Consider the following 18,615-nt stretch of genomic DNA (forward strand, 5'->3'; position numbering starts at 1 on the left):
TTTACTCTTTGTGCTTAGTATGTAGTAGCTGAATTTACTTACTATTAGTGGATCCAAATCGCTAAAATGCATTGTTTTGATTATATAATAAAGTTGAATTTTGTATTTGAGGTTAGTATTCAGCCATTACTTTTACCTGTAATAGGAATCTTTTCTACCACGTTTTCTTCCTTGCTCTCATCTTCACACCAGCTTGTGATTTCTGTATGTGAACACACAATAATGAAACACATTTCAAAGTCACAGTGATCAGACTGGTTTGTTTTCTTTTAAGCTCTACTCCCTTTAATTTTTCACTTTTGTTATCTCTTGTTTATTGATCTAAACTATCCATTACAGTTCTTAAAAGAGGAGCCCACTGTGAACTTTACTCCTATATGATGCTACTATGTCTCTCTGTAGCTTCCAGAGAAAAGAATAAGCTACCCAAATGTCTTAAATTATTTAAGACCCAATGGGATTTAAGAAACAAACAACCAACAGTAACTCTGCAATCTTGTCCAGCAGCTTGACAGCAATAGTATATATCACACCAACCTCAAAGAAAAAAAAATCAGTTTAAATYAAAGTCTCCATCTCCTCCGTGGATAAAAGTAGCAGGAATTTAGGAGGCCTAAATTAGTTTGTTTACATTTTGGGGGTAAAGAGCATTGCAACCTAATTGCCTGTCTCTTTTAGACTTTGATGTAAGAAATGTTCTGAGAGCACACTAAGCAAGTTACCATCTTCTAGTTATTACAGTTATTACAGGACTCATATATTACTTCCTCCTTGAAAGAAATTAACTATTTTTTTAAAAACATTCACCTTTTAAGCTTGGAAACAAAAACGCCTGTCTTTCTTAGTATAAATCCCGTTATTTTTGAAAATTTATTCTGTGGTCTGGCTTTATAATAAATTTTAACTAATATATCATATGACTTATAAATGGCAGACTTTTTTTTTTAAACACATGTACACACATAGATCCATCTCTAGTAATTGCCCCAATGTTTGCTCTTTCCACTACAGAAAAAGAATACTATCGATAGATACCATTCATTTTAATGAAGTAACAAGAAGGATTACTGCAGAAATATCTCAGAGTATCACCCAAAGTTCATTAAAAACATATGTTAATTTACCAGTAGCTGTAATACAGCTTCCTACAGGTTTTGACAGACACATTTGTACCTTACAACACAGGATGAGAACAATTTTGAACATGCAGACAGACCTTTTAACATTTGTTACCTTGTTCCCTTGTACCAACGCTGTCAAGCCAGGGAGCATGTTTTGCCTGTTTTATTTCACCACTGTTGTTTAGAATTGATGGCAAGCTGTAAGGTGATTCATTACTCTGAATAGATGACCTATCTTCACACTCTTCTGGAAGGACCTCTCTCAATGGTAGAGCCTACAGCATTAAAAAAATAAAAACAACTGCAGCGCTATTATCCTCAGTCTCAAGCAGCAATGTTTTCCAATATACATTTAAGCTAATCTACACTTTACAGTGTAATCTGTTTCCAGGATGTTTTTGTTAGATATTAAAGAGTTAAAACAGTGTTATCTTAGGAATTACATTCTGCCTTGAAGTAAAACGAACTTTAATTGTTTTAATCACTGTGTTTTCTGGAAATTCTCAGTATTTTGTGCCTCAGACATTCACAGTAGAAAAAATACAAGGGTGCATTAGCTAGGCTGCAATAGTAACAGACAAAAAAAATTCCCTCTCCATTTCAGGCACACTGGCACAAGGCAAGTTCATCCACACTGTTTTCAATCGTTCAGATTTAAAACAATACCTAGAGTCAATGCATCTGAAGTCAAAGACCATAATCCCAAGCTTCCCAAAACTAGCTGCTGTCAGACTCAGTTCAGATTTTAATCTGTATTATTATTGCATGTTCATAAAGTTTATCCTCTCCTGTCTACACATACTGATGCCTGCAGCAGCACTATTCAGACCTCTATACTTAAACATATTTTTAACTCAAAAAGAGATGATCAAAGTCAATATTTTTATAAGGAGCTGAACATGACATAAATACAGTTGAGTTAAAAGCAGGCTTAATATAAAGCAAGCATTTCTAAGGCTATCATCTGTATGTGTTAAAAATGCTGTGTGCTGCTTCATAAGGCTCATTTTTGAGTATAGTAAAAAGCATTTTTTGGAGTTTATTATTCCATCAACACAGGAAAGGCTTTTTTTGGCATCTTTCCTATCTCTTTAACTTGTATAGTGCTCTTATTTTTATTTTTTAATAAAAAAAAMCACAGACTTGATTCTTTAAAATCTACTAGATTTATGCTCTAATTATCTAATTATTATTTGTTCTATGATTACCTATTGTAACTATTATTTGTTGAATAATTATCTGATTATATATTTGTTCAACAAATAAGCCAGCCYTCAGGGATGTGGACTAACACCTCAAAAATAACCCCAGCCGTGACATTTATATTTACCCAAGAGAATGGAACAAGTAAAAACATTTCAGACCCACAGGAAAACAATATTCTTSTAATTCTCCCCCCTCCTCATTAATCCTGTATCTATCCAGGAGCCCAGAATGGCAACTTTTCAGTCTTACATAAATTTTCATTGACTATTTTTTAAAATTAACCATAGGTATGGGAAATCATCATATAAAAATGCAAGAGCAAGCAGCTATTTCATCCCAAAATGGCTATTTTAAGTTTCCTTTTTTAATGAAAAAAGTTTTAAATTACAGATAGGGTTTCTTATTGAAGAAATTAACTCATTTAGTAGTTTAGCTCAGTGTGAAGTTTTCCACATCACAATTAATTCATTCACCTATTTGTAGCACCATTTAACATCTATACAGACACAAACCACCATCAATAAATAAAAGTAGTAAGTGTAAACTTTAATATCATAATTAATCTGTATAGAAAGGCTTCTTGACATACTTTCAGCAAAGAAGGTTCTCACCAAGCGAACCAAGGTTTGAGTACCAGGGACTGAATTGATTCCAGAACGTTTATCATCCGCATCAGGGGGCAAAGAGGCTAACACACTGCATAAACCACACAAGTCTTATTCTTACAGGAGGATAGGAAGACACTCAAGTCCGTAACCCTCACAGCTAGAAGACTGTATTACACTGCCAAAACGGAAGTGTAGTAAGAACCTCTGTGTAGTCAGTTCGCTATTACTGTTTCCTATCCGTAGGGCTAATGCTCTTTTTTTTTTTTTTTTTTTTTAAGATGAATAATGCAAGAGATTCATGAGAGAAGAAAAAACCCTGATCCTAAGACAGAAGGGAATAGGACAAGATAGATGTAATGAAGCAGTACGAGGACAGGACAGGACAAGCAGGTAGACACAAAGACAGACTGCACTGGTAGCAGAGAAAGGGAGAGTACAGAAACATGAATGAGGTTACCTAGGGAAAAGTAGCATGACAATCCAGAGTAAGAAGCTGAAGATGCTCCTGAAGATGTTGAATGAGAAGTTAGGCCTGCTAGTCAGCACCGAGATCACAAGCGTTGACGGGACCTCGCTGGCTATGCGAGGGAGAGCTGCATTAACTTGACAGGTCTATCTGCACAGTCAGGGCAAGTTTTCTCACTAGGTCAAACTCCAGCTGGGGAGTTTGTACTGGAAGGCCTGTACAATAATCTTGTACATTTTAGCTGTGTTGCAAGGCTGTGGAATATCACTGTGTAATGCAGGACTTGGCAGATTTTTAAGCCCCCAGAGAAACAAGTCCTCGGCACAGGTCTGAAATTCAAACTTCAGGACCTTAAATATTTAAGATCTTTAGGTACAGCTTGTATATGTATTCATAATCACATTATATAAATCCTTATGTTAAAGCAACTGTTTTCTGTACATGCACATTATATATTTTATATTGCTACTGTTCTGTGCAGCCTGCTTAGAAATAAGAGGTTTCAAAGTACAGAATACATCTGAGAATAAATTTAAGTGAATGAATCCTGTTTAACAGCTAAGTGTTAAATGCATACATGTGAGCCACAATAACACATAGCAATAAACAGATTATTACTGCATATATTGACCCATAAAGCACTTGAGTTACTGAGCTTTCATGAACTTTGTAAAAGGTCTCATATATAATTCTAATTTTATGCACAGTATTTACCTATCACCAATACAAAGATACATTCCTTGTTTGGATCTTTTCCTTGGTCAAATGTTTTAAGCTCTGAATACAAATTATTTATCGATATGCAGAAAAAGAAATTACTTTGGCTGTAAGTGAAAGTACACAGTTTAGCAAATAATACATTTTCATTACTTCTTTCAAATGTTATTAAAACTAAAAATATATCAAAGCAATACAAACTGCAGTTTTAATTTTTTATTAAAAAAAATCAGAGAAAAAGTAAGTTTGATCTGGTGATGTGCTTCTATATATATATATATGTATATATACACACCTACACACACACAAACTATGTACATGTGCGTGCACAAACTACAGACAGTGAAAAAAAAATTACAGCAAAAACTTTAAGTGTATTTAACTTCTGTAATAGTCTATAGAAGAGATTTCAAAGAGGAAGGGAGGCCATCTTTTAACTGTGGATTGATTCAAAGACTTACTAATTCTCAAAGCGGAGGCAGTGAAGAAATTACTTACAAATTACTTTTTTCCTATGACTTATCTCCTACATCACCTAGGAAGCAGCCAAGCCCACCAGACTGGTGGCAGAAGACCCAAATTCTACATACAACTCTGCAACTAAGATTCTATTCCAGAGGAAACAAGTCATTTGAATTCTCGTTTTCGAGTCGATACAACGAAGATAACGGGGATCATACCTTCTTTTGCAAAGTGCTTTGTGATCAGCACATAAGAAATGTACATAAAACTTAAGCACTAGTACCACAGACTAAAAGGGAACCTTTAATTACAGTCTCTGCATTGTTCAGCATCAAACATGCCCTGCACTTGCCAACGAGCAAGAAGCGGCCTTAACAACAAGTGCAAGCACCGATCTTCTGTTGCGTAGTGCTAAGACCTAAAGTTAAAGGATCAGCTATACATCTAACATGCAGAATGAATGGGAGAGCCTCAATCTGAGACTTCTGACAGTGACAGAGCAACCATTCCAGACCAGATAGTCTTACTGGGAACCCGGCAAGACGCAATTCATCTTGCATTCATTCTAGCCACCRTACAAAGCTATTTACTTTGGATTTGTAGCAAAAGAGGTCAGGGCACTAGTTGGTCTATCAAACTGCCAACTGTTTCTTTTTGTTGCTTTTTTTTTAAGAGTTTGTTTATAATTCATATAATTTAACTTATAATTTAAAGTTTAAAAAGAATAAGCAGGCTATCTGTAAAATTCTCCACATATTTAGTATATTAAACATGATTCTATTTTTCAAAGGGAAAAAATAGATCATTCACTATAAAAAGCTATTAAGTCACAGAGAAAGACAGATGATACAAGCTTTGTGATAAATTTGCACCACAGCAAATGTGAGAACTTATTTAAATATATGAATGATCTGAAGGGTGGAAAACAGATAAGCTATTTAAGGTCTTCAGGAGAGTATTTTTTTCATGAGATAGAGTGGGGTGGGTATGGATGGGCATGTGTTTGTGTATTTTGAGACAAATGAAAAAGTTATATTCTCTCCCTATCCACTTTCTAATTACTTTGAAGAGCGATTAATGAATGATAACGGCTTGTCATTTGGTCCTTAAAAAAGTATCAGCTACTATTAATAGCAAAGGGTCAATTTCAACAGTGCAATTTTAGTCTCTAGGTATCATTCATTCACATATATTTTTCTTACAGTAGAACTATAAATACACACATCCATGTTGACTGATGCATTGCCAATCAGACAGCACACCAAGTGAGACAGAAATCCTGAAGGAAAAAAAAAGTAAATTCTAGTCATACACTTCAGTATTACTTGATTCTTAAATGCCACACTTGGTCTGCAAGTACCTTACTTTTCTGTGAAATTAGAGTTTCTCTTCCAAAACAAAAAGAAGAAGACAAAAAATGAAAAAGCTTGTGAACTACTTAATTAAGAGCAGGAGAAGGTTCTGTCCTGAGAAACACTTGTTTTGGTGATCTCTTCATTTTACTCTGCCTGTAATAAGCCAGTACAGTAATGTTTGCCTGAACACTCCATATTGTCAGAGGGTATTTATTCTCTGTGGTACAAGTTAAGTAGGTTCTGTTGATTCCATTACGCTTTTGATACAACATCACTGCAAGAGGCATTCTGGAAAAAAAGGACAAAAAAGGCTCTTGGCTGTAAATTGATGAGTTCTTTTCATGAAAACGTAAAGCAGTTAAGCCTGGGGAAGATTGACTGATCATTATATCATTTTAAGATTCCTTTGTTGATAAAGCTATACATCAGACAAGACAAGGGAAGAAGTTTACGTTTACCGACTGGGTTTGTTGAGCATGCTGAAAAAAAATCCAACATGTATTATTGCTAAGATCTAAACATGTTACATGCCTTTGTAATAAGATATTACTAAATTGTAGGAATTTTCTTTGCAAAAAATGGAGCCTTTTGGGATCTCAATTAAGCACAAGTGGAGCATTCAGAAAGCTTAAAATGAAGTTCAAGTATGAATGACAGGTTAAGCCATTTAATGATTACCAAGTTCATTTGAACTGTCATTTAATCAGAATGATTCTGAAGAACTATTTTGTTTCTGTTTAAAAATAACATTTCTTAAGAGAAACGTTCACAAGCTAGAAATGGAGCCAAAGACTAAATACTTGCATGTGCACATATCTATATAAAAAATATAAACTACTTCCAAAAATAGAAGCTGTGAATTGAGCAGTATGGCTATTCCTATTTTCTTCAACCTCAGTTCCGTAACTAAAACAAGCAAAGCTGGTTTCTTTCACTAAAACCTTCATAAGCCCTGGATAAGCCTTTAATAAAAAACAAAATAAAAAATGGCCCAGAAATAGGTACAAAAATTACTTATTCCAAAGAGCTTCATCACAGCAGCTAACATCTAGCTTTGCACAGACATTCACGTCCCCCGCTTACACTTGATCATCTGCTTGCCCCAGACCTCGATGCAACAGAGCTAGGCAGGAACGCCTGTCAACGCGTCACCATCTTTCCAGTGGACACTGCAGTTCATTTGGCTTTTTTATCCCAATAGTACCGACACCATAACGACAACATACCCAGCTACCATGGTAAAGCAAGCAGAGGAGATTGAAGTTGTTATTATTGCTGACAACTTACAACCTTGACTTCGTACAAACCAGGACAAGCTTGCTTTGTCTCTTTGGAGCATCACCTTTCTCTTCTTGGATTCCAAGAGAATTTCAGACACTATGAAAAGCCAGACTGCTTCACCTTCAACTAGCCAAAGCAAAATAAAGTGACCTTTGCCCTTGTGGTCAGAGGACGCCTTCAGAGATGGCAGCATTTATCCAACTCAGAAATCTTAAAATACAAATAACTAAACATAATTTTCAAATACAACCAAAGACTAATCTTTTCTTTGAAAAGTTAAGCCTTCACCTTCAACCAAACAAATAAAACTAAAATTGTACAACTCTGTACGGGAGTTGGACCTTTCTCATTTATCACTTTCTTTGCACAGGTTCTTCTGTGGAGCCTTCAGAAACTGAAACAAATGCAATGTAGCTACTCACCTATTAAGTTTTGACGACATTGAACATTATAACGTTGCTCTAGAAGTTTGCTGCAGCCAATATATCCCCAAATAGACTTCAGGGAGTCCTTCCAACTTTATAAAGCTGTAAGTGGTTTAAAGGCTCATTTAACTCAGACTACCAGGTGTTTCTGTAAAATGTTATTGTAGCTGGAAATCTCTTGAGACCTACCTGAGCACCATTTTTGCACTGCTTTACGTTTACTAAGTATTGAAGTTTCTCTTATAAACCCCTTATATCTGCATTTTTATCATCACTGTTTTTATCATCACTGCAGAAGTGGAAAAGGGAAAGAGAAAGTGAGAACACAGGATTGGTGATCATAAGAATCAGTGCAAGAGATCTGACAGGAGCTGCAGACTATTAAGTCTAGTAGTTGCTCACACTAAAAAGCTCCATTTTTTATGTTCTGCTCTCTCAGAATGATCTGTCAGCAGCACAGGTTCACATAGAGAAGTTGCAAATAACAAGTAAAACAGATGGACAAATAAGTGCTAACCTGAGCATCTGCTACATTTTTATCCGAAATCAGCAAGGCGTCGAACATCTTTGCTACTTCGTCAGTAAGCAAAACACGGTGCTTTTTCAAGAACAAGGCATGTTTGCTCAAACAAGCCCATAAAATGGCAAGATCCAATAGCTGGCCTGACCTGAAGAACAATAAGTATTATTGAGATAATACATGTAAACAAGATTTACCAAATCCTGTATTATTTATATAATACATTTTATACTATTCATTTACTTGACCAGAGCTGGACAAAGCAGTTCAATGTTTTATAGGAAAACCTAACATTTTTTCAATAATTCATAGTGTTCCATTTTGCACTTCCGAAGTTTGTAAAAGCAAAACCACAAGAAGTCTTTTTACACTCCCGCAAGTTTTGAAAAGCTGAGTGGTGGAGAGGGTTCAATGACAACACAAGGAATCAAATGTCCTAAGGTCTCTTGGATTAGTCATGATATTAAGTGTCAGGAGGTATTAAACTGTTTTCTCTTCTGTAGCTCCCAGTCTTAGTCAAACCTCATTTATTCTATTAAGCAGTCTACTAGGGACCATTTCCACAGTCACTTTCCCAAAATTAGTTCATTAATTTTGAGAAAAAAAGTGTGATACTCCAATTGTGTTTGCCAAAGATGTTTGTTTTTCCAATTGCTCCACTGTGGGGAAAAAAAAAAAAAAAAAAACACATTTAGGAAATTCTGCAATAACATATTAGTGCTCAGAGAGATAATCTGCCTCTAAAGGAAAACCAGACACAGTTAAATAGACTATTCTTCAGTGCTAACAAGTGCCCTGATCCTGCTAACACTTAAGCACTTCTGAACCTGTAGCATGGATGAAGTTCTAGACAATTTCTGTTCTTTTTTATTTAGTTTGTTTTCATTCCTTCATTAAAAGGCCTTAAAACCAATTCTCCTTTGTCCTTGTAACACACACATAGGAAAGAAAGCATTTGAATAACTGTGGTTTATTGGTTTTGAAGGATAAACGCATCTTCTGCTTCACAGAAAAAAAATCACCTCTGAAAATTACAGTCCACATCCTCATGTTTCCAACACTCACACTGAAAATAAATATTACTGGTTGACAAGGATGGAAAAATAGATCTCTTAAAGGAAACTAGAATGAGAAATTCAACAAACTCAGTGAGACAGTGGAAACTAAGGCTGAGCTCTGCCTAGTAGAATAAAATACATTACCAATTAGGCAACTTAGAAGCAACTTTCCCGTACGGTCATCCTATCTGCTTTCCTGCATATGCAGATGTATACAAAGTACATTAAATGYTTGTAATATATGAAGTGTTTAACAAATTAAATGCTTAACATTTAAATGTTTAACTTCTACTGATATTGAGACAAGATTTTACCATGTCTCTTACTCACCTTAGTGAAAGGTAACGACTAACAGTTACACAAYGCATATCTTGAAAAAGTTTTATAATTAACACCTAAAAAATAGATACATCAACTTTTTAAAAGAAGAGTTTACTTAAAACAATTTAAAAATTGACCACTGAAAACATGCTTAATCATCTCATTTAGAACCACATAGCTGATAGTGAGACATAGAAAAAAAAAATCAGTGATCAGTGGTGATCTTAAGTATCAATCAGAAGTCTGACCTAGGTTATGCTTTCTCTTCATGAAAGCATCACAAACAGATTTGGATGGTAAAAAATGTTAATCATACAAATACATAAGTTCTGTGTTTACAATACCTGATTTGGTTTTCTCCCATAGTTCTACCTTTAACATCGAGTGTTTTCTCAGGTAAGAGGCATCCATTCAGTATGCTATGTAATAAACCCTGAAGCTGATGAAGGACAACTGCTTCACATGCTTCAAGGTCTTCTTCTTTCAAACTGCCAGTCTGATTACAAGAGCTACAAAATAAAGAAGGTACTACATGAAAAAGCCCAGAGAGATAGCTAGAATAGATATGGATACAGAATCTGTAATAATTCCTTTGACTAATAGAATAACCAGCAGAACAACCTAGACAGAAAAACATTCATAGCTAAGTGTTTTGAAAAGACAGAATATAGGACAGTGATGTTAAAAACAATGCTTAAAAAATAATAAATTTAATTTTAAACTTTTGCTTTTTGACAGTGAATTATGTGACTCCCGAAAAAAGTTCTCCCTCCTAATGAAAGGAACCTAACATGAAGATATTAATTGGCTGAAAAGACACTTGGGATCAATCACAAGGAAAGAGCAAAGGTTTCCCCCCACCCCTTAAAAACAGTCACTAATTATTCTTGTCAGTAAACAGTTCTGTCAGGTCTAGCTGCAGGAAGTGTTACACTGAAGTTATTGATCACCTCCTTCTAGAGAGGAAACATTCACATGCATTTTATTTAGGAGATAAGATTTGATAGCCATATACCATGACAAGAAGAAAAAGACCACTTTTACATAGAGAACCATGAAAATAGGATAATTTAATAGGATAGAAAAACAATCTGATTATCATCCAGGAGTTTGTCCACATGCACAATGTTAAATCTGCTGTAAAAACAAGTGGAACCAGCATATATGTTGCAATTAAACTATTCTTGTTTGGGCAGCCCTGAATATGCTACAGTCAAAGCAATTATGTTGCAGAAAACCTTATCTAATGGTAGACTCCGCAGGCCAAGCCTACTGGAAATCCTTCTTCCATCATCTCCTGTTAATCTTTTAATTTTTTTTTTTTAATTTGAGAATGCTAGTTTACAGAGCTTGACATTTAACTCTGAATAAAATTACAAAGCTATTCACCGTTCTTGTAAGTAAAAACACAGTGGCATGGAAGGTTGCAAAAAGTGATAAATTTAAGGAGTATTTGTTGAAATAATTTGAGTATGTAGGTTTAAGTGCTATATTTCAACTCTCTGATGACACTGAAACAGTGGAAGGGGAGAGAGGCTTCTTAGCAACTGCAAATGTTTATTTGCAGGAGCTCACATGCTCTCTGCACCAGCCATTTGTCACCAAAACAGTGAAGACTGCTAGCGCACATCTCAAAAGGCTATGGTACAGCTGCTAGGTAATAACTTCCAAGTCATTACTCACCTGAATTAAATTAAAATCTTGTAAGTAATTAGCAATGAAATTTTTATAAATATTACAGCTAGATGTACTAAAGCAAGCAAACAAAAATAAATGAGATGAGATTAAGGAACAGGCAACACTATTACCTTCTCTATTTTCTACTATCTAACTTAGAACAGCAACAACAGCTCAGATGAAAGTGACATTAACCTTATTAGCTGTTCCATCTTTGCAGCACTTGTGCTTCCTCTCTGGTATAATGCCAAGCATTTTGGGCTTGCCATCTCAACCAAATCTTCTATGAATTGCAGTAAATGAGAGAATCCTTCGAAAGTCAAAAAGTTCCTGCAGATAGATCATAAACAGTATTAAGTTATTACAGGTATTAAAAAAAAAAAATCCAACCCAAGATACAGAAATACCTATCCTTATTTTTGCTTTTACACTCCCACGGAAGTGTTTAACAAAGGAGCTAAAATACCTGACAAAGACAGACAGTAAATCCTGGAATGAAAACATGTGACCACAGAGGAAGGGAAAGAAGAAGATATGGAAAACCCCATAATTAACTTCAAAAGACAATACAACCATTTCTGTGTGCCAAGTATACAGKTTTTTTTTTCCCCTTAAAACTGTCTGTATGTTGCTAGAGTTCTGTAGAAATAAGAAAAAAATTCCAAACCTCCAACAATTCCTTTCACATTTCTGTTCAGCAGTCCCTCTTTGTATACTTCTGCTTGCTCACTTCAGAGGGAAGCGAATGTGCTAGGGTGAGTATCTTTAAAGAAAATTAGCATCCTCTCTTATTGTATGAATTTTCTTGTGCTCCTGCCAACGCCAAATGCAACACTACTGGTCCCAATTTTGTCAACTTGGTCACATATAGTGACAGTCGATACTAATAACCCAATATGCAAAATCACAATTCAGAATATATAAATCCTAATAATGTAATATCAATGAGTAATCTTCACTGGTGACCACAGAGAGGTTTACAAAGGATCCACGTGCTATAGACAGAAGGTATTTGAGCACATTCACGCTTCAAGGGCAAATCTCATTAGGTCTTTTTTTGTTTTGTTTTGTTTTTTGAAATGTTATCAAGTCTCCCAGAAGAATCTTCACACAGGAAACCCTCAGTCAAATAAATATACAGATAGATTAGCAAGCAGCAGTAAAGTGGATAAGGGTCTACAAAGTGAGGAAACACACTATGTATATGAGGAAAAAATAAGGAAAGGAGACAGCGCAAGAAAGTTATAATCAAGGGCATAATAGTTAAATAATCTCTTTCCCCATCCAATGTAGTGTTTCTGCTTCTTGTGTGAAAGGAGAATCTGACAAAGGAAGAGAAGACTGGTTGGTTGAAGGAACATTCATGTGACTAGCACAGATTTCAAGAACTCTGGGAAAACAATGCTAGAAAAGGAATATTCAGAAGTCGGTTCCTTCTCTCCTGAGTGCTAACCRAGATGCACTCAAGGACAGGAGAGAGGCAGGCCACATAGGACCACAGCCTTGATCGCAGCCTAGGAATGCGTGACTCCCAGCTGAAGCTGGCTGCTGCAGGTCCTTGGCCACATGCAGCAATGATCAGGCCAGCCCTTGGCATCTGAGTTTTGCAGAAGGAAGAGACTGGGCTCAGAGCTGCAAGCAGGAGGAAGAGCAGAGAGCTCAAGACAGGAGCCAACCAGCCAAGTCTGATGCTCAGCCTGAAGACTGCTCCTACTACATCCTGAATCTTGCAGGCACAGATTAGATTTTCCAGTTGCCTCTGGCTTTGGTGCATCAGGGCTAACATGAAGCTAAGCACAACTAAAACATCCCTCTGCTGCGTTTACTTCTTTTTGCTTTTGTGAACATTTTCTTGATGTTCTAAGCTCTTCCCCATGCAGATGATTTTGCCCTATGCGCTCTGTAGTTGTCTTGGTTGAGCAGAAGCTTGCTCTATTTAAAGTAGAGGAGAGAATGACCATGAGTTAAAATAGTAAAACTCTTATGAGCAGGTGTGCACTTAGTAAAAATTTTCAAATGTCAATAGACAAATCAAATCAGTCCCTCCATTCAAACCGTATTCTACAGCTTGTTAAATAGAAATGTCAAACTTCAACTTCACTAACGGCAAATCAAATACTAAGTTTTCTTAATTAGATTGAAGTTTTTTCTGGATTTTCTCCTCAACCAAAGCTGTCTGAAAAAGACAACAAGCAAGTCAGTCCTTACATACCCAGCCCTTTCTCTGTAGCTACTGGAAAATGCGTATATTTCATTGTCAAATAGAATACCACTAAGCATAATAAATGCCTCAGGAAAATGTTTAATACAGAAAGGACACCAAAAATAATGATCTTTTCAAAATGTTGCAAGCAGTAGAAGTAAGATCAAGATTCAGTTTTATTTTTGCAACAACGTGTTTTGAATGTATCATAAAACACATGAGTAAACAAGACTGGGAAATCTAGCATATCACATTCGGAAATATTAATGGAGTTTTAAGAAAACCCAGAAAAGTGTTATTTTTCTTAGACTTCTGCAGGAAATGCAAGGAAGAAACGGCTCTACATTCTTTAGAAGTCTCACATTTTCAGAGCACATACTTTATGAGTTTCTGTACCTCAGTAAAAAGATAGGATTCCTGAATGTTCAATCAGACCACCCTTTCTCTAAAGTGCTAATACGAAGTTTAATCTTCTCCTGCCTCTCTCCCACGAAGTCAACTATCTGATCAAAAGATCCCTTCCTCTTTCATTCTTGACTTCTGTGATGGCAACTTCTCATTTGTTCTTCAGCTGGTCTGCCACAAATAGTCAGAACCTGAGTCTCTAAAAAGAAATCTTTTTCTCCTTCCCGTTCAGTATTTACTTTTAGCTGTATGGCGTTCTAGCTGACTTCTGATACTGTAATTGCCTACAAAATGGGTGTGCTGGACAAGTGTCTTTAGCTGTTTAAATTCTCACCTAGTTACTTTGTCATAATGGAATACTGCAGGTATAAGTTTACAATCTTATATATGACAAAAACTATTACAAAAACCACTGCTCAGATAAAGCCATCACAAAAAGAGCCGTTTATAAAAATGCACAATTTTATGTACAAAACAAATACCAGGTAGGAGTATTATTGATCTACAGAGAAGCGAGATCAAAATCCCAAACAGAGCTCTGTAATTTCCTCATCTGTATTAGACTGAAAAGTCATGAAGTGATAGATGTACAAATCACACAACTCAAAACACATTCTCTTCCCCTTATGCAATATCATGCAACTATGGTTAGTCTACACAGCAATAATTTGTAATAGCATTAAAACTGTGCAAAAATCAATTAGGACCTGAAATAATGCATTCAAATTGCTTCTGCACTGAGTACTTTAATTCCTCTACCTCTAGGATCAGAATAAATCTAGTGACCACCTACAGGTACAGAGACATAACTGGGACCTAAGACGGATTTTGATGAAGCTGCACCTCTATAATGATGCAAATTAGGACTTAAACCTTGAAACAATAAAGCATGGCTAATCCTTTTACAGAGGTGTAAATAGCTATTCAGATTTTGATTTCAGACTGCCTGCTTTGTTGAGGACTTTCCACAGAAGAACTCCATGAAGCMATGTCACAGCTGGGCTACAGGCTCTCGAGGAGTCCAACAGACAAATAAAGATTGTTGCAGAAAGTGACATATTTATACAGGTGATCTTTAARTATTGTTTATACTCCCCCAGGAAGCTGACCACACTAACATTTACCTTGGTTTCGTAATTACATTAAAATTATCTTGAAAGCTTTGTTTTCTATGAGCAGTGAACAATCAAGTTTGAACTGTTGTGCATTTAGTTGAGTTTCTTAGACATTCAGTAAACAAAACAACGCCAGGGAGATCACATATGCAGTTAAATAGTGCTTTTTCTTTTACTGAAGTCTTGCAAAAACCTGTATTTTAGCGGTTAACTCATTTCCTATTGTTTACTCCCTCTGGGTGGTCCTTCCAGGGTGCCACTCAAGTGGGACACAATAATAAAAAAAGAAGGGGAAGGAAGGGACACTAACATAAAGAAAAACAAAATGTATGACAATCTGCAGCAGGCTACGGATCAGAGGTCAGCAAACAAGAGGTCCTTCTCTTTTACAGGTTGCTTCCTGGAAACAGTCTGATTAAGCTGACAGCTTGAATTATGTGTTACATTTTGTCATGCACAATCCATCTGTGCTAAGTCCTCTTCAATGCAGCTGAAGCAGCACAGGCATAAGCTCTGCCTTTTTCCACCCCTTCAACACAGGACTTAAAATAGTCATCATCTTTCTGTGCACTAGTTCTCAGAGACCCTTCCCCCCACCCCACCCTTTTCTAAGCCCTTAAATAAAGGGCTGGATACTCTAAAAGAATGGTAAAAGGATACGGAGCCTTTCACCCCTAGCTCACCAATTCACATCTGTAACAAGTAACTGAAGACCAAAAGTTATCAGAAAGCTGTTCACCTGAGGCAAAAGGAAACCAGGTGCCCTTAGAGCACTACTCCTAATGAACAAGGCAACCGCCTCGAAATTACAGTTAATCAGGATACATCCTGATGCTCTTCTGCAAAGCCTAGGAACTGAATAGACGCAGAACTGCCACGGCACCTCCAGCCAGCGCTTTCATACAGGTTGAGTTTATGGTACAAGTTTCTTGAGATGTGCACAACCACTAGCCAACAGGTCTACCCAGCAGTGCTCAGACATGCAAATTATTTGGTAAAGTTAGTATTTTTAGTTACTAAGATACCAAAATCAGCCCGTTCCACTATTAACTGTGACAAAGTTTCAAATCTTCCTATGAAAGTTTGTTTAGTGTAACATAAATTTTCTTTAGTCAAGAACCTGTTAGTATCAAGTTAGTATCAGTTTTCTAGCTGGAAATGCCAGTTTGAAGCTAGGCTGAAAAGAGATAATCACTTGGGGTAAAAATATGACATGAGCTTATTGGGGGGGGGAGAAGACCTTGTTAAAAACTATGCCTCTAAAGGTAGGTAGATAGGAAGCCACAAGCTAAATTTAGTAGAGAAAAGTTTTCTCTGACATGCAACAAGGATTTTGTTTCATTTTTTTGAGCGAGTTATGATCTCAAAGCTGTCTGCATAGGGTAGCTCCTTTCTACTCTGTCACTCTTACCGATTTCAGATAATAAACCAAAAGTATACAAATGGACCAAAGAAAAAAAGGTAATGAGTGGGACTTAGTATTTATGATATAGCAATAATACTGCTTAAGAATTAACAGCTACATTGAAAGAGCCCAAGCTGCAGATATTTCAATCTAAGAAAACATATACTAATAGTTTTGCATAATTTTGTCACACTCCTTCATCTGGCCAAGAAGTTTCAAAATAGGAAAACACACAGACAGTCTGGAAGGACTTTAATACAAGAATTGTGATATTAAATATTCAGTACAACTGTGATATTATACATTCTGACAAAAAAGCGTTTTTACAGGTTGTGTAATTTATAACTGAAGTCTGTGTATTAATTACTCCGAAACTTTTGCTTAAGATTTTTCACCTCATGAATTATTTTACAAAACTCAAATATACAGATTTAAATTTCAAGCACACTGGAAAGGTGCACTTAAAAAGCTTGGTTATATACTAAACTATGGAAAGACTACTATCACTTTAAAATACAGATAAAATTTTCAAGATCTTTCATTCCTGCAATTTTTGATTTTCAGGTGAAACAAATTAAAATTCATCTTCTCTGCAGAAACACACAGCAGTAGAGATCACACTTCTATGGCCTTGAAAAACTAAGGTACTCAGCTTGACATAATGAGAAGAACATTCACATTCTGTTTTAGTCATACTCCAGAGATAATGCAAACAGTGAAGCCCTTCTTATCATTTAGCTGTGTTTTGAGGAGATAGCACAATATTTTCATCAGTTTTCGTACAACTAGACATCACTAACATCTATAGGAAGAGAACAAAAGGTTAAGTTACCATCACGAAGCTATGACTTCTCTAGCAAAGGCAAGCACTCCATGCAACTTTCCTACGTGTTATGATTAACAGGCATCATACAAAAGAAACTCTGTAAAAGCTATTCAGATGTAAATTAGATGATGTTTCCATTAAGCAGTCTGATGCAAGGGTTTGCAAATATGAAATTATAAAGTTTCAGAGCATATTTTGATGGCCAATAGTTCCCTCCTTGTTTAGATCACATGCCCCTTCGCAACCCCTGTGTACATTTTACCACTTCAGCTAGGAGTATTTTGTAWATGAAGAATTCCACAATGAAGGTAAGAAAAAGCCTGACAATAGCACCAGCTAGAATACAAGTAGAGAACAAAAGCAAAAGAGAGGGGGTGCAAGTGTGCACCTGAGAAAGGCCTCTCTTTTTTGCATGCATGTGCTGTTTTTCCCTCAATGCTGTAGTGATTGTGGACAGGAGAAAGGCGGGCCAACAGGGGAAAAGGTACAGAAGGAAGGAAGAGAAGAAAAAAACAGCGGTAGGAAAACAAATGTGTCACTGAGAACAGACACACAATAAGAACAGAAGCAACAGAATCATAGTAGGCTAAAATTACAATTGACATGGGTGGAAAAGCAAGGCAGTGGTGGGACAGCAAGGAGAAAAGGGAATTTGGACATGGAACACTGCAATAGGAATCAGTGGCAGCAAGCAGACTTTCAGAAGAACTAGGAGACAGAGAGGAAGTGGGAGAAAAATTTAAAAAACACTCTAACAGCAAAAGCAGCAAGAAGAATGAGAAGTGGAGACTCAAACAGTGATAAGATTTCAGGATTGCTCTCCTGCAAGTGTAAGTGTACTGCACAAAGAAATTATTCTTCCTAATTGATGACATTTATATGGTACAAGACAATGGAAGCATTTAAATAACAGACACAGGGACAAGAGATACCAGTTTGAACTGATCCATTCTACCACAGCTAGAAAGTAAAACAACTTTCCTGTATGACTTGAACCAAATATTTCTTGTTCTCTCCCAGTTGTTCTAAATGAAATGCTCAACCTTTAACCAGAGCGTGCTGTTCAGTAAATTACATATAAACAAGTTTTATTTCACTAGCATCTATAATGAATATATTTATTGCATTATAACAAACATTTAACTGTCCACCTCTGAACTGAATGAGTTATTTGAAGTCATTTAATCACTTACACACATGTAGTGAGATACTAAATAAATACTTTTCCACTGACTTGGGCTATATATTCCTGCACCTTCCTGTGGTAGTGGCTGCATCCACCAATTTTCCCAACAGCCAACAGGGCAAGTTGCAGTCAATACACTAGCGAATTCCAAGTCTGACTTGCACTGACTGATGTGTGTATGCTGAGGACTAACAGGAGTTCAGCTGGAAGAAATAACCCAAGTTCATTCTATAGCTTTTCTCCTTAGTGGAAGCACAC

General features: G+C 36.2%; 1 protein-coding gene across 4 annotated transcripts in view; it reads right to left on the bottom strand.

Moving 5' to 3' along the window:
* The window catches only part of KIZ (kizuna centrosomal protein), a 72,184-nt gene that overhangs the window by 24,501 nt on the left and 29,068 nt on the right, over nt 1–18,615 (bottom strand). For all 4 annotated transcript variants that reach the window (XM_085315321.1, XM_085315320.1, XM_085315323.1 and 1 more), the window contains 5 exons: nt 11,413–11,547; nt 9,885–10,049; nt 8,159–8,309; nt 1,234–1,396; nt 137–202 (listed from right to left, as the gene is read on the bottom strand). In XM_085315321.1, coding sequence (XP_085171447.1) covers nt 137–202; nt 1,234–1,396; nt 8,159–8,309; nt 9,885–10,049; nt 11,413–11,547 — 680 coding nt within the window. The remainder of the gene's footprint in view (nt 1–136; nt 203–1,233; nt 1,397–8,158; nt 8,310–9,884; nt 10,050–11,412; nt 11,548–18,615) is intronic.

The sequence above is a fragment of the Rhea americana genome, unplaced genomic scaffold (assembly GCF_003343005.1).
Source record: "Rhea americana isolate MKP2758 unplaced genomic scaffold, rheAme1 scaffold_427, whole genome shotgun sequence".
NCBI lineage: Eukaryota > Metazoa > Chordata > Aves > Rheiformes > Rheidae > Rhea > Rhea americana.